Here is a 15,226-nt window from a genome sequence, read left to right on the forward strand (position 1 = left end):
CTAAGTAGTTGTGTGGATTTGAGTGAGTTTCTTAATCCTGAGTTCTAATCTGACTGCAGTGTGGTCTACTAGATTGTTTGTTATGATCTCTGTTCTTTTGCATTTGTTGAGGAGTGATTTGCTTCCACTTAGGTGGTCAATTTTAGAGGAAGTGCGATGTGGTGCTGAGAAGAATGTATATTCTGTGGATTTGGAGTGGAGCATTCTGTATATGTCTATTAGGTCTGCTTGGTCCAGCTCTGCATTCAAGTCTTGGATGTCCTTGTTAATTTTCTGTTTCATTGATCTGTCTAATATTGACAGTGGAGTGTTGAAGTCTCCCACTATTATTATGTGGGAGTCTAAGTCTCATTTTAGGTCATTAAGAACTTGCTTTTTGTATCTGGTTGCTCCTGTGTTGGGTGCATATATATGTAGGACAGTTAGCTCTTCTTGTTGGATTGATCCTTTTACCATTATGTAATGCCCGTCTTTTTCTCTTTTGATCTTTGTTGATTTGAAATCCATTTTATCAGAGACTAAGATTGTAACCCCTGCTTTTTTGTTGTTCTCCATTTGCTTGGTAAATATTTTTCCATCCATTTATTTTGAGTCTAAGCATGTCTTTGTACATGAGGTGGGTTTCCTGAATACAGCACACCAACGGTCTTGACTTTTTATCCAGTTTGCCACTCTGTGTCTTTTGATTGGGGTCCTTAGGCAGTTTACATTCAATGTTAATATTGTTATGTGTGAATTTCCATTTTATTACTGGCTGGTTTTCTTGCCCATTAGTTGACTCAGTTTCTTCATTGTATTTTTGGTATTTGCCATTTGGTGTGCATTTGCAGTGGCTGGTACTTTTTCCTTTCTGTGTTTAGTGTTTCTTTCAGGAGCTCTTGTAAAGTAGGTCTGGTAGTGATGAAATCTCTCAGTAATTGCTTGTTCTTAAAGGATTTTATTTCTCCCTCACTTATGAAGCTTAGTTTGGCTGGATATGAGATTCTGGGTTGAAAGTTATTTTCTTTAAGGATGTTGAATACTGGCCCCCACTCTTCTGGCTTGTAGGGTTTCTGCTGAGAGATCCACTGTGAGTCTGATGGGCTTCCCTCTGTGGGTGACCTAACCTTTCTCTCTGGCTACCCTTTGCATTTTTTCCTTCATTTCAATACTGGTGAATCTGACCATTATGTGTTTTGGGGTTGCTCTTCTTGAGGAATATCTTTGTGGAGTTCTCTGTATTTCTTGGATTTGAATGTTGGACTGCCTTGCTAGGCTGGGGAAGTTCTCCTGGATAATATCCTGGAATATGTTTTCCAGCTTGGAATCATTCTCCCTGTCATATTCAGGTACACCTATCAAGCATAGATTAGGTCGTTTCACATAATCCCATATTTCTGGGAGGCTTTGGTTCATTTCTTTTCACTCTTTGTTTCTCCTGTCTTGCCTTCTCTTTTTATTTCATTGAGTTGATCTTCAGTCTCTGATATCCTTTCTTCTGCTTGATTTGGCTATTAAAACTTGTGTTTACTTCACATAGTTCTCCTGCTGTGTTTTTCAACTTCATTAAGTTGTTTATGTTCTTTTCCAAGCTGGTTATTTTAGTTAGCATTTTGCCTAACTGTTTTTCAAGGTTTTTAGTTTCTTTGCATTGGGTTATAACGTGTTCCTTTAGCTCAGAAGTTTGTTATTAGCCACTTTCTGAAGCCGGTTTCTGTCAATTTGTTGCACTCTTTCTCAGTCATTCTGTGTTCCCATGTTGTTGAGGAGTTGTGATCCCTTGAAGGAGAAGAGGTGTTGTGGTCTTTGATGGTTTCATCTTTTTTGTACTATTTTTTTCCCATCTTCATGGATTTACCTGGCTGTGATCTCAGAGAGCTGCTTAATGAGGTTGTTTTTCTGCCTGTTGAGGCGCTCCTGGGTTTCCAGGGACTCCTTCAGGTTACTAGGTCAGCTTCCTGTGTCATTTTTGTTGACACTGGGATTTTAGGCCTGCATATTCCCCTGACCTGGAGGCACTGCTGGGTGGTCAAGAACACCATCCTGTTGCTGCAGAAGCTTTCTGTGTTTTTTGCTAAAATGTGAAGATTAGTCCTGCCTCTTTAACGGTGGTTGCACCTTTCCTCTGCAGAGCTGGATCATTCAGGGTTACTGGCTGCGTAACCCACTAGACTTAGTGCTTCAGCCCCCTGGGATTTGTGGGGGAGGGTAGAGACCCACCCGGCCACACCTTCTGTCTCCCCTCTTCAGCCTCCTCTCTCTCCAGTCATGGGGGAGGGGCCTGCCCAGCTGCTCCGTCTTCTGGCTTTCAGTTCCCTCTCTCTCCATGCAGTGGGAGGGGGCAGTAGGTCAGTCTGCAGGCTCTCCCGGTCGACTCATAGGCTTATGCGTTTGCTTAGATCTGTGCAACAGTCTGGGACAATGTCTTGGATTATTATTCAACTCTGGGCTTGTAATTTCCAGCGTTTGACTGGCAAAGATCCCCTGTTCTGTGGATTGCTGAGGCTTTGGGGGAAGCACTGTATCTGCACCAGGGTGGCAGAGGGGAAGCCTCCAACTCATGGTTCAGATGCACTTTCTGGATGAAGCAGCTCACCTCCCCGCCTTGGTTTGCACTGTCTGGTCTTTGCTCACCATCCAGCCAGACCCACTGAAATGCACCTGGTACCTCTGTTGGAGCTAGGAGATCTCTCAATTTCTGCCTCTCTCTCGCTGGGTGTTGTGCACGAGAGTTGTGTCTATTCGGCCATCTTGTTTCCTCTCCAGTTGTGTATTTTCATACCAAAGCAACAACAAGCTTTATCAATTTTAGCTTTCTCTCTTTCTTTCTTTCTTTCTTTCTCTTTCTTTCTTTTTCTCTTTCTTTTCTTTCTTTCTTTCTTTTTCTTTATTTTTCTTTCTTTCTCTTTCCTTCTTTTCACTTTCTTTCTCTCTCTCTCTCTTTGTTTCTTTGTCTCTCTTTCTTTGATTTTTTCTTTTCTTTTCTCTTTCTTTTTTGACAGGGTTTTACTCTGTCACCCAGGCTTGAGTGCAGTGGTGGGATCACGGCTCACTGTAGCCTCGATCTCCTGGGGTTCAAACAGTCATCCACCCTCAGCCTCCCTAGTAGCTGGGGCTACAGGCATGGGCCCTCACACCCGGATAATTTGTGTATGTGTGTGTGTGTGTGTGTGTGTGTGTGTGTGTATTTTTTTTGGAGAGACAGGGTTTTGCATGTTGTCCAGGCTGGTTTTGAACTCCTGATCTCAAGCTATCCTCTTGCCTCAGCCTCAAAGTGCCAGGACTATGGGCTTGAGACACAGCACACAGCCCAGTTTTATCTCTTTCTTTCTTTTTTTTTTCTTTAATTTTTTATTGGATTTTAGGTTTTGGGGTACATGAGCAGAGCATGTAAGACAGTTGCGTAGGAACACTCATGGCAGTGTGCTTTTCTTTCCTTCTCCCCTTCACCCACATTTGGCATTTCTCCCCAGGCTATCCTTCCCCACCTCCCCCTCCCACTGGCCCTCCCCTTTTCCCCCCAATAGACCCCAGTGTTTAGTACTCCCCTCTCTGTGTCCATGTGTTCTCATTTTTCATCACCTGCCTATGAGTGAGAATATGCTGTGTTTCATTTTCTGTTCTTGTGTCAGTTTGCTGAGGATGACGTTCTCCAGATTCATCCATGTCCCTACAAACGACACAAACTCATCATTTCTGATTGCTGCATAATATTCCATGGTGTATATGTGCCACATTTTTCCAATCCAGTCTATTATCAATGAGCATTTTAATGATTCCAGGTCTTTGCTATTGTAAACAGTGCTGCAATGAACATTCATGTACATGTGTCCTTATAGTAGAACGATTTACAGTCTTTTGGATATATACCCAGTAATGGGATTGCTGGGTCAAATGGAATTTCTATTTCTAAGGCCTTGAGGAATCGCCACACTGTCTTCCACGATGGTTGAACTAACTTACACTCCCACCAACAGTGTAAAAGTGTTCCTTTTTCTCCACATCCTCTCCAGCATCTGTTGTCTCCAGATTTTTTAATGATCGCCATTCTAACTGGCGTGAGATGGTATCTCAATGTGGTTTTGATTTGCATCTCTCTGATGACCAGTGACGATGAGCAATTTTTCATATGATTGTTGGCCTCATAAATCTCTTCTTTCGTAAAGTATCTTTTCATATTCTTTTCCCACTTTTGAATGGGCTTGTTTGTTTTTTTTCCTGTAAATCTGTTTGAGTTCTTTGTAAATTCTGGATATCAGCCCTTTGTCAGATGGGTAGACTGCGAAAATTTTTTCCCATTCTGTTGGTTGCCGATCCACTCTAGTGACTGTTTCTTTTGCCGTGCAGAAGCTGTGGAGTTTGATTAGGTCCCATTTGTCTATTTTGGCTTTTGTTGCCAATGCTTTTGGTGTTTTGTTCATGAAGTCCTTGCCTACTCCTATGTCCTGGATAGTTTTGCCTAGATTTGCTTCTAGGGTTTTTATCGTGCCAGGTCTTATGTTTAATTCTTTAATCCATCTGGAGTTAATTTTAGTGTAAGGTGTCAGGAAGGGGTCCAGTTTCTGCTTTCTGCACATGGCTAGCCAGTTTTCCCAACACCATTTGTTAAACATGGAATCCTTTCCCCCTTGCTTGTTTTTGTCAGGTTTATCAAAGATTGTATAGTTGTAGATATGTAGTGTTGCCTCCGGTGCCTCTGTTTTGTTCCATTGGTCTATATCTCTGTTTTGGTACCAGTACCATGCTGTTTTGATTACTGTAGCCTTGTAGTATAGTTTGAAATCCGGTAGTGTGATGCCCCCCGCTGTGTTCTTTTTGCTTAGAATTGACTTGGCTATGCGGGCTCTCTTTTAGTTCCATATGAAGTTCATGGTGGTTTTTTTCCAGTTCTGTGAAGAAAGTCAATGGTAGCTTGATGGGGATAGTGTTGATTCTGTAAATTACTTTGGGCAGTATAGCCATTTTCACGATGTTAATTCTTCCTAACCATGAATATGGAATGTTTCTTCATCTATTTGTGTCCTCTCTGATTTCGTTGAGCAGTGGTTTGTAGCTCTCCTTGAAGAGGTCCCTTACGTTCCTTGTGAGTTGTATTCCAAAGTATTTTATTCTTTTTGTAGCAATTGTGAATGGCAGTTCGTTCTTGATTTGGCTTTCTTTAAGTCTGTTATTGGTGTAGACGAATGCTTGTGATTTTTGCACATTGATTTTATATCCTGAGACTTTGCTGAAGTTGCTTATCAGTTTCAGGAGTTTTTGGGCTGAGGTGATGGGGTCTTCTAGGTATACTATCATGTCATCTGCAAATAGAGACAATTTGGCTTCCACCTTTCCTATTTGAATACACTTTATTTCTTTTTCTTGCCTGATTGCTCTGGCTAGAACTTCCAGAACTATACTGAATAGGAGTGGTGAAAGAGGGCATCCTTGTCTAGTGCCAGATTTCAAAGGGAATGCTTCCAGTTTTTGCCCATTCAGTATGATATTGGCTGTTGGTTTGTCATAAATAGCTTTTATTACTTTGAGATACGTTCCATCGATACCGAGTTTATTGAGGGTTTTTAGCATAAAGGGCTGTTGAATTTTGTCAAATGCCTTCTCTGCATCAATTGAGATAATCATGTGGTTTTTGTTTTTCGTTCTGTTTATGTGGTGAATTACGTTGATAGACTTGCATATGTTGAACCAGCCTTGTATCCCCGGGATGAATCCTACTTGATCATGGTGAATAAGTTTTTTGATTTGCTGTTACATTCGGCTTGCCAATGTTTTATTGAAGATTTTTGCATCTATGTTCATCATGGATATTGGCCTGAAGTTTTCTTTTCTTGTTGAGTCTCTGCCGGGTTTTGGTATCAGAATGATGTTGGTCTCGTAAAATGATTTGGGAAGTATTCCCTCTTTTTGGATTGTTTGAAATAGTTTTAGAAGGAATGGTACCAGCTCCTCTTTGTGTGTCTGGTAGAATTCGGCTGTGAACCCATCTGGACCTGGGCTTTTTTTGTGTGGTAGGCTCTTAATTTCTGCCTCGACTTCTGACCTTGTTATTGGTCTATTCATAGTTTCAGCTTCCTCCTGGTTTAGGCTTGGGAGGACACAGGAGTCCAGGAATTTATCCATTTCTTCCCGGTTTACTAGTTTATGTGCATAGAGTTGTTTGTAATATTCTCTGATGATGGTTTGAATTTCTGTGGAATCTGTGGTGATTTCCCCTTTATCATTTTTTATTGCATCTATTTGGTTGTTCTCTCTTTTATTTTTAATCAATCTGGGTAGTGGTCTGTCTATTTTGTTGATCTTTTCAAAAAACCAGCTCTTGGATTTATTGATTTTTTGAAGGGTTCTTCATGTCTCAATCTCCTTCAGTTCAGCTCTGATCTTAGTTATTTCTTGTCTTCTGCTGGGTTTTGAGTTTTTTTGATCTTGCTCCTCTAGCTCTTTCAATTTTGACGATAGGGTGTCAATTTTGGATCTCTCCATTCTCCTCATATGGGCACTTATTGCTATATACTTTCCTCTAGAGACTGCTTTAAATGTGTCCCAGAGGTTCTGGCATGTTGTGTCTTCGTTCTCATTGGTTTCGAGGAACTTCTTTATTTCTGACTTCATTTCATTGTTTACCCAGTCAACATTCAAGAGCCAGTTGTTCAGTTTCCATGAAGCTATGCAGTTCTGGGTTGGTTTCTGTATTCTGAGTTCTAACTTGATTGCACTATGGTGTGAGAGGCTGTTTGTTATGATTTCAGTTGTTTTGCATTTTTTGAGCAGTGCTTTACTTCCAATTATGTGGTCAATTTTAGAGTAGGTGTGATGTGGTGCTGAGAAGAATGTGTATTCTGTGGATTTGGGGTGGAGAGTTCTGTAAATGTCTATGAGGTTTGCTTGCTCCAGGTCTGAGTTCAAGCCCTGGATATCCTTGTTGATTTTCTGTCTGGTTGATCTGTCTAATATTGACAGTGGAGTGTTAAAGTCTCCCACTATTATTGTGTGGGAGTCTAAGTCTCTTTGTAAGTCATTAAGACCTTGCCTTATGTATCTGGGTGCTCCTGCATTGGGTCCATATATGTTTAGGATCGTTAGCTCTTCTTGTTTTATCGATCCTTTTACCATTATGTAATGGACTTCTTTGTCTCTTTTGATCTTTGTTGCTTTAAAGTCTATTTTATCAGAGATGAGAATTGCAACTCCTGCTATTTTGTGCTTTCCATTTGCTTGGTAAATCTTCCTCCATCCCTTTATTTTGAGCCTTTGTGTATCCTTGCATGTGAGGTGGGTTTCCTGGACACAGCACACTGATGGGTTTTGGATTTTTATCCAATTTGCCAGTCTGTGTCTTTTGATTGGTGCATTTAGTCCATTTACATTTAGGTTTAATATTGTTATGTGTGAATTTGATACTGCCATTTTGATGCTAAATGGCTGTTTTGCCTGTTAGTTGTTGTAGATTCTTCATTATGTTGATGCTCTTTAGCTTTTAGTGTGATTTTGGAATGGCTGGTACTGGTTGTTCCTTTCTATGTGTAGTGCCTCTTTTAGGAGCTCTTGTAAAGCAGGCCTGGTGGTGACAAAACCTCTGAGTACTTGCTTGTTCGCAAAGGATTTTATTTTTCCTTCACTTCTGAAGCTCAGTTTGGCTGGATATGAAATTCTGGGTTGAAATTTCTTTTCTTTAAGAAAGTTGAATATTGGCCCCCACCCTCTTCTGGCTTGTAGTGTTTCTGCTGAGAGATCTGCTGTGAGTCTGATGGGCTTCCCTTTGTGGGTAACTTGACCTTTCTCTCTGGCTGCCCTTAGTATTTTCTCCTTTATTTCAACCTTGTTGAATGTGACGATTATGTGCCTTGGGGTTGCTCTTCTTGCAGAATATCTTTGTGGTGTTCTCTGTATTTCCTGCATTTGAGTGTTGGCCTGTCTTGCTAGGTGGGGGAAGTTTTCCTGGATCATGTCCTGAGGAGTATTTTCCAGCTTGGATTCATTCTCTTCATCCCCTTCTGGTACACCTATCAAACGTAGGTTAGGTCTTTTCACATAGTCCCACATTTCTTGGAGACTTTGTTCATTCCTTTTTGCGCTTTTTTCTCTAATCTTGGTTTCTCGTTTTATTTCATTGAGTTGGTCTTCGACTTCAGATATTCTTTCTTCTGCTTGGTCAATTCGGCTATTGAAACTTGTGCATGCTTTGCAAAGTTCTCGTATTGTGTTTTTCACCTCCTTTAATTCATTCATATTCCTCTCTAAGTTATCCATTCTTGTTATCATTTCCTCATATCTTTTTTTAAGTTCCTTAGTTTCTTTGCATTGATTTAATACATGTTCTGTTAGCTCACATAAGTTTCTCATTATCCACCTTCTGAAGTCTAATTCCATCATTTCATCACAGTCATTCTCCGTCCAGCTTTGCTCCCTTGCTGGTGAGGAGTTTTGGTCCTTTCTAGGAGGCGAGCTGTTCTGGTTTTGGGTGTTTTCCTCCTTTTTTCACTGGTTTCTTCCCATCTTTGTGGGTTTATCCGCTTGTCATCTGTGTAGTTGCTGACTTTTCGATTGGGTCTCTGAGTGGACACCCAGATTGTTGATGATGAAGTATTTCTGTTACTTGGTTTTTCTTCTACCAGCCTAGCCCCTTTGCTGTATGACTGCTGAGGTCCACTCCAGGCCCTGCTTGTCTGGGCTGCACCTCTAGCCCCTGTGGCACAGTGAGGGATGCTACCCGTTTCTTTTTCTATCTTTGTCCCAAGATGATGCCTGCCAAATGTCAGTCTTTTGGATATAGAGTGGTCAGGGAGCTGCTTGAGGAGACAGTCTGTACTTTTTTGGAGCTCAATTGCTGAGCTGTGAGCTCTGTTGTTCATTCAGGGCTGTTAGGCTGCTATGTTTGATTCTGCTGCAACAAAGCTCATTAAAAAAACCCTTTTTTTCTCAAATGCTCTGTGTTGGGGGGTTCGGGCTTTATTTTTCGATGTCCGATGAGGTGTCCTGCCCAGCTAGAAGGCAGACTAGCCACTGTTTAGCTGCCGAGGCTCCGCCCTGCTGTTGTGTGATTCGCCCTGTTCCTGCAGGCTCTGCTGTGGTCTCCGCCACGCCCTGCGGTGGAGTCTCTTCATTGTAGCGTGTTGCCTCGGCAACGGCAGGCTGCGTCAGCAGTGGTCGTGTATCTCAGTTGGGGCGGGTTGCCTCGGCAACGGCTGGCTGCGTCAGCAGTGGGCATGTATCTCAGTTGGGGTGGGTTGCCTCAGTAGTGGTGGATGCCCCTCCCCCACAGAGCGACTCGGACCATCTGCTAGGGATAGTTTGAAATCACGGTTTTGTTCGTCCCACTGGGTACCCCAAACGATCTGTCCCTGCAATCCCCTGGGCTGGCCTACTGTCCAAGTCTCATTCAGTCTCAAGTCCAGCCCTCTCAAGTCTCAGGTTGCCGGTTCAACAGGGCACCCGGACAAGCGCGCCCTGTGGGGATTGCTGGGTAGGGCCGGCCGCCGTCGCCCCGGCTGCCGGCTTCACCAGGCAGACCTACTGCCTGGCGTCCCATGTCTTTTTTATGCTTGGGAGTTTCCCCGTTCTGTGGGCAACAAAGATCAGTCTGGAAATGCAGCTCCGACTCACCTCTTTGCGGATTCAACGAAAGCTCCAATCCTGGGTTGTTCTCACAGCGCCATCTTGAGTCCTCCCCCCTATCTCTTTCATATCTAAACTTCTTTCCATCTCTACTACAACTCTGAGCATTTATCATATCTTGCCTGGACTGCTGCAGTAGTCCTTAACTAGTTTTCTATTTAACAACTCTTACTTCTATAAATGCACTTACCATTTTTTAGCCATTGTGGTTAATTTGAATATTCCTTATACAAGAATGCAGACAAATAGGCTGATTCTTACTAGATTTGAAGTGGTTTTTTTTCATGTTGGTATATAATTGTTCTCTTTCTCACCCAATTTTCCACATTCCTTCTCTATCTAGTCTGAAGTGATAGTGACATTTTTGAAAATTATTTACCAATGAAAGGAACATGAAGTTCTTTTCATCCTTGATCTCCAAATATGCTTAAATATTTCTGTCCTGAGATAGATGTTTATCCCAGAAACCGAGCTGCAACCGTGAAGCTCCTTTATCCTCACTTTTTATGTGTAATTCACCAATCAACATCATTGCTTCTGCCTCCTAAAATGTTTCCAATCTATGCATTTTCCATTTCTTTTTATTTCTATCATTGCCGGTATACATTTCTCACTTAAATAATCAGATGCCCTTCTAACTGATCTTCCTGCTTCCACTTTGACACTTTTTTATTCTATTGAAAGAGGAGGAATCTTTTAATGCCAAAATTTGCTGCTTCTTAAAACCACGGAATGAAGTTCATAACATAGTTACTAGGGTCTGAAATGAAAAGGTCTCTACCTATATTTCTAGCTATTCTTTGATCCTAATATGTGACAAGCTCTTTTATGCCTGAGGAATTCTTGTATAAGGTTTCTGTCTGACTTCACCCACGTTCTGCTTTTCCCACTTTTGCTTCATTTAACTTATTTATTCTTCCTTTCTCTGCTTCTGCATGACTTTCTCAAATAACCTTTAAATTAAGTCCCATGATTATAATATCCGCAAATCTTACCTTTACATTATTACAGATGCGATTTAAAAGTATGTGTTTAAAAGTAAGATGTTACTATATAGTGTCAATTTCTACTCACTAGAATATCAGCCCCACGAAGTCAGGGACTATGTCTATTGTTTCACTGCTATTGTTCACAGTTGTTCTAGTGCCTGGCACATTAGGTGCCCAGAATACATTTGTTGAATTAATGAATTACATAGGCTTTCAACTACTCATGTTAATTAACTTCCTTGACTCAGGAAGTATTTACGTGGTTAGTGACATCATGGTACTGATCAGTTTCACCTAGGAAGAATGAGATTGCTCAACACCCTGGGCTCAGACCAGAGTGAGTTTGCACAGCCAAGTGGAACAAGTATTTGAAGAAAGAAGGAAGAGAGAGTGCGGAAATGCAGTTTGCCGACTTAATGTTTTAAGTTGAAATAGCTCTGGACATGTGCAATTTAGGATGTGACTGCCAAATAACTGGCTTTGAACCAATTCATGATTTTAGATCAGACTACACCTATCTGCTGATAATCTTCAGTATTTTATGTTAAAAAAATTGCAGATTTGAAAGCTAGTCTTAGAATGTGTTTCTAGATCCAGCTTCTCATATTTATAATGGCTCTCTCTTTGTGATCTCTCAATACATATGACCTAAAATTAGTATTGAATATAAGCGTTGGGCTTTTACTAGTGTAGTATGGATTATAGCAGACTAAAGTATTGCTTTTATTTGATGATTATGATTGACTCAAACTAAAAAGGAATAAATGTAATGAGGTTTTTTTTAAAAACTTATCTATAATATCTTCTATTACTGATTACCAAGGAAAACAAAGGACAACATACGAGTAAATATGTGCCCAGAGAATGAAAGAACTTATCCTGGTTGTGTTTCAAAGAGACATATTTTGATTTTAAAATGTATCAACTGAAATTAATATTCATAACAGTAAAATGTACCATTAGTTCAACAAACTTTTGATAATTTTTGTTCATGGACAGCAATCATTACTGAATTTAGGAATATAAAGAAAATATAATAAAGTGAAGCCCACAATGAGTTATATACCTAATGTTGAAGACACACACACACACACACACACACACGGGGTGGGGGGAGGGAGAGAGGAGAGAGAGAGAGAGAGAGAGAGAGAGAGAGAGAGAGAATCTTAATGTAATGTTGGAAGTTCTCTACTTCCTAGTGAATAAGTCCTGAGAAAAATGAAAATTTTTCCCATGAAAAATTCCTGGGAAAGTCTGAGAAGATAAGCCTCTCCTCAGCTATTATACATTATTAGGGTTATACAAAGTAGAGATTGGAAAAAGGTATTTTAAGGAGAAAATTAAAGAAAAAAAAAAACCTGACAGTCTGGAAGTTCATGCTTTTTTGGAGAATGGAAACTTTCCTGGTATGATTATGTTTTATGGCTCATAGAATGAATGAAGAAAAATAAAAAGCCTTCCCTGATGACTTTGGGTAGTCAGATATTTTCTCCTCTGTGATTTCATAGAAACTGTATATGGATTTTCATTGGATTTTTCATAGAAGATGAATAATTTTTTATATAATCCTCTCCCATTAAGCTCACTTTATGGATCTTTGCCATTAATAAAATATCAGATATAGCATTTAAAGCATAGTTTTAATTGAAAATTTGCAAAAATTAGGTTGGAAAAAGGTTCAGAATGGTCTACCTTTTATGCCTAGTTAAGAAGTTTGAAATTGTGTTACTTTCACTTTAAAAATTAGGAGATTTTTTATCATAATTGAAATTTCTAGCTTCTTCTTGAAATGGAAATATCTAGCAATCTCGAATCTGTAACTCATATTGTAACATTCAACTGAAGTCTACTGGCAGCTGCCATCATTCACAGAGCATTCTCTGCACCTGGCCATAATCCCACCTATCCCTCTTGCCTTATATCCAGCCAGTTTCTCTATTTGACTTGTGAGCTTACATTTTTCACAGAGCATTCTCTGCACCTGGCCATAATCCCACCTATCCCTTTTGCCTTACATCCAGCCAGTTTCATTCATTTATATTATCTATTTTACTTGTGAGCTTACATTTTTCACAGAGCATACTCTGCACCTGGCCACAATCCCCACCAAACCCTTTTGCCTTATACCCAGCCTGTTTCAGTCATTTATGTTACCTATTTAGCTCTTGAGCTTGCTTTTTTCACAGAGCATTCTCTGCACCTGGCCAAAATCCCCATCTATTCCTTTTGCCTTATACCCAGCCTGTTTCACTCATTTATGCTACCTATTTGGCTCTTTACCTTACTTTATTTTCACTCTGCTGCAGAACAGGGAACTAACAGTAAATAGCACATTACCAGTTACATATTTTTAAAATTTATTTTGGCAGCCATGTAAACTATTTAATTGTTGAAATAGCTCAGATTGTAGAATATTATGTGTCTAGCAATATCTGAAAATAACTTTATGTGCTTGTTAAAAGAAATATATATATATATATATATAATTTTTTTATAATGGGGTTCTCCCAAACAGAAGGGGAACTTATGTTGTTCCAGTATAGCTAATATAATCAATACAGACTTCATTGCTAAACGTAGAAGTCTGATTTGCTAAAAAAAAAATCTGAGCTCATGAGGCAATAAAATCATTCTCCAGAAAACAGGCGAGATGGAATATACCAACATGAATTTACAAGGCAAAACTAGTGTTTATGATGCATTGCAGATAATCCTTGAATGTGCAATGTACATTACATTTTGCCTCCTTCATGAATTTGGAATATTTTTGGCATACTGTCTTTATACAGTATTCTCTGAATGCAGAAATCCCACAATACAAGCTAAGTAAGAAAGATGATTGTTTACCACTCCCTTTTCCAGAGGTATTTTTATCATGTCTTAGCAGCAGATATTTATACATCTAATCCTTTCTCTAAATCTTAGAGCTCTGTGAACAAGTCTGGTTTTTTTTTCTTTCCATAACAACCACCTCTGTTTGAAATGAAGTGAGGTGTGTTTGCAGTGCCCAAATTAAATATTCGGTTTTGTCAAGTACTATAATCTGTGCTACAGAATGATAGATGGGAAAATGCTGAAATCACAGCTTTTCCTTATTATCATGTTATGAGAAATGTTGACAAACATGGAAGAAGTGAGAGATGGCAGGAGCAGGTTAGGAACTGGTAGCTGCAGAAAGACCAGAGAAAACTGTCAGCTTATCTCTTCTGACATTTGTGCTTATATATAAAGGAAGGTATTACATCTCTCCTAATTTTTTAACATTGCCTGCATAATTCAAATAGAAGCCTTGATGAGAATATACCTGCTTTTTAAAAATTTATGGGAAAAAGAGCATCTTTGCATTTCTGCTGAATAAAATGACAGGATTGGCTCCAGGTTTCTATTCCCAGTAAAAGCCTTCAGGTTCGTCTGTGACAGAACTCTCGACATAGGTTATTTTTACCTGGCATGGCTGTGCTGTTACTGATGCTGCTGCTCTCTATGGCTGAGATAACTTCTCCTGTGGGTGTCTCGGACAGAACGAAAGCTGGGTCAAGGTGGAAAGGTGAAAAGAATCGTGAGTAACCAGGGTTTTTAACTCTTGGTGCATTTTTGTCTTTCTTCATTATGTTTAGGAATGCATCAGGGTCTGTGTAGCTTTGCAGTTCTTAGCATTTTCAAGAGGTTGCTTTAGAACTTAAAAATAATTTTGCATATTAAATGTGTATGCAAAATAAATGGGCTCCACATTCTCTAAGCTCCACACATCTGCAATATTTTTCTGGATGTTACTGCAAGGGTTTAGTTTGGCTTTTTCTAGTTAACCCTAAGAGTTCCTAGGACTTGTAAAGACTTTGAGCAGAGAGATCCAAAGGTTATGTGTTTAATTTAACATGAAGTTTAGATATGTTGCTAAAATATGTTGATATTCAAATGGTAGATATGTAATAAAATTGCTTGCATCTTAGCATTTTGTTCTGAGGGCCACAAGAAAATATGTTAGAAATGGAAAATATTACAGGGACTCTGATTACAATAACTTAAAAGTTGATACTTTACAATTGGTGATTGATAAATATATTACTATCTAGAGTCACTAACTTATTTATTCACTCCATATGGAAATGCAAGACCTCTACAATTTGATCATTAAATATGTCAGTGTATAAAGGAAATACAGTAAGCTATCATTTTAGTCTTAAGGGCTAAATATATCTCATGTGTTACAGGAGAGGACTGCGGATTTGATGTTTGCCTGCTTCTGAACTAACTGGCAAGAATAGTCAATGTCTTTTCTACAGTTAGGACACCACAGGTGGAAGGTGTGTGTGTGTGTGTGTGTGTGTGTGTGCACGCGCACGCATGTGTTAAGCTTAGACCTTTAAAAGTAGAACTTCAGAAGTCCTATAACTGTCTATATATATCTTCAAAAAAGAGAGACATAGAAATGGACCAAGGAATCAGTTTGGAGATAGGGAATGCTTTTTTTGAAATGTCGCTGAATGTTCAAAAAAGGCATACCATTAAGTTTAAATTACTGGAAATTCCTCCAATAAAATAAGAAGATTCCAAATAACCTTGAAACTAGTTGCTAATCTTATAACTTTTGTTTTAGTCATACTTAGACCCGTTTGGTGTTCTGCTTTACTGATTTGAGTGGAAGT

General features: G+C 39.6%; 1 protein-coding gene across 5 annotated transcripts in view; it reads left to right on the plus strand.

Annotated features, from left to right (window-relative positions):
- The window catches only part of ROBO1 (roundabout guidance receptor 1), a 1,154,664-nt gene that overhangs the window by 350,441 nt on the left and 788,997 nt on the right, over window positions 1–15,226 (plus strand). Inside the window, exon 1 of one of the 5 annotated variants that reach the window (XM_054248985.2) lies at window positions 14,008–14,139. The exons of the other annotated variants lie outside the window; for them this stretch is intronic. Within the exon in view, the coding sequence (XP_054104960.2) occupies window positions 14,031–14,139 (109 nt within the window). The 5' untranslated portion in view covers window positions 14,008–14,030. Of the gene's footprint in view, window positions 1–14,007; window positions 14,140–15,226 lie in introns of those variants that run through there. 5 annotated transcript variants of the gene reach the window in all.

This window comes from Callithrix jacchus, chromosome 21, assembly GCF_049354715.1.
Source record: "Callithrix jacchus isolate 240 chromosome 21, calJac240_pri, whole genome shotgun sequence".
In the NCBI taxonomy this organism is placed as follows: Eukaryota; Metazoa; Chordata; class Mammalia; order Primates; family Cebidae; genus Callithrix; species Callithrix jacchus.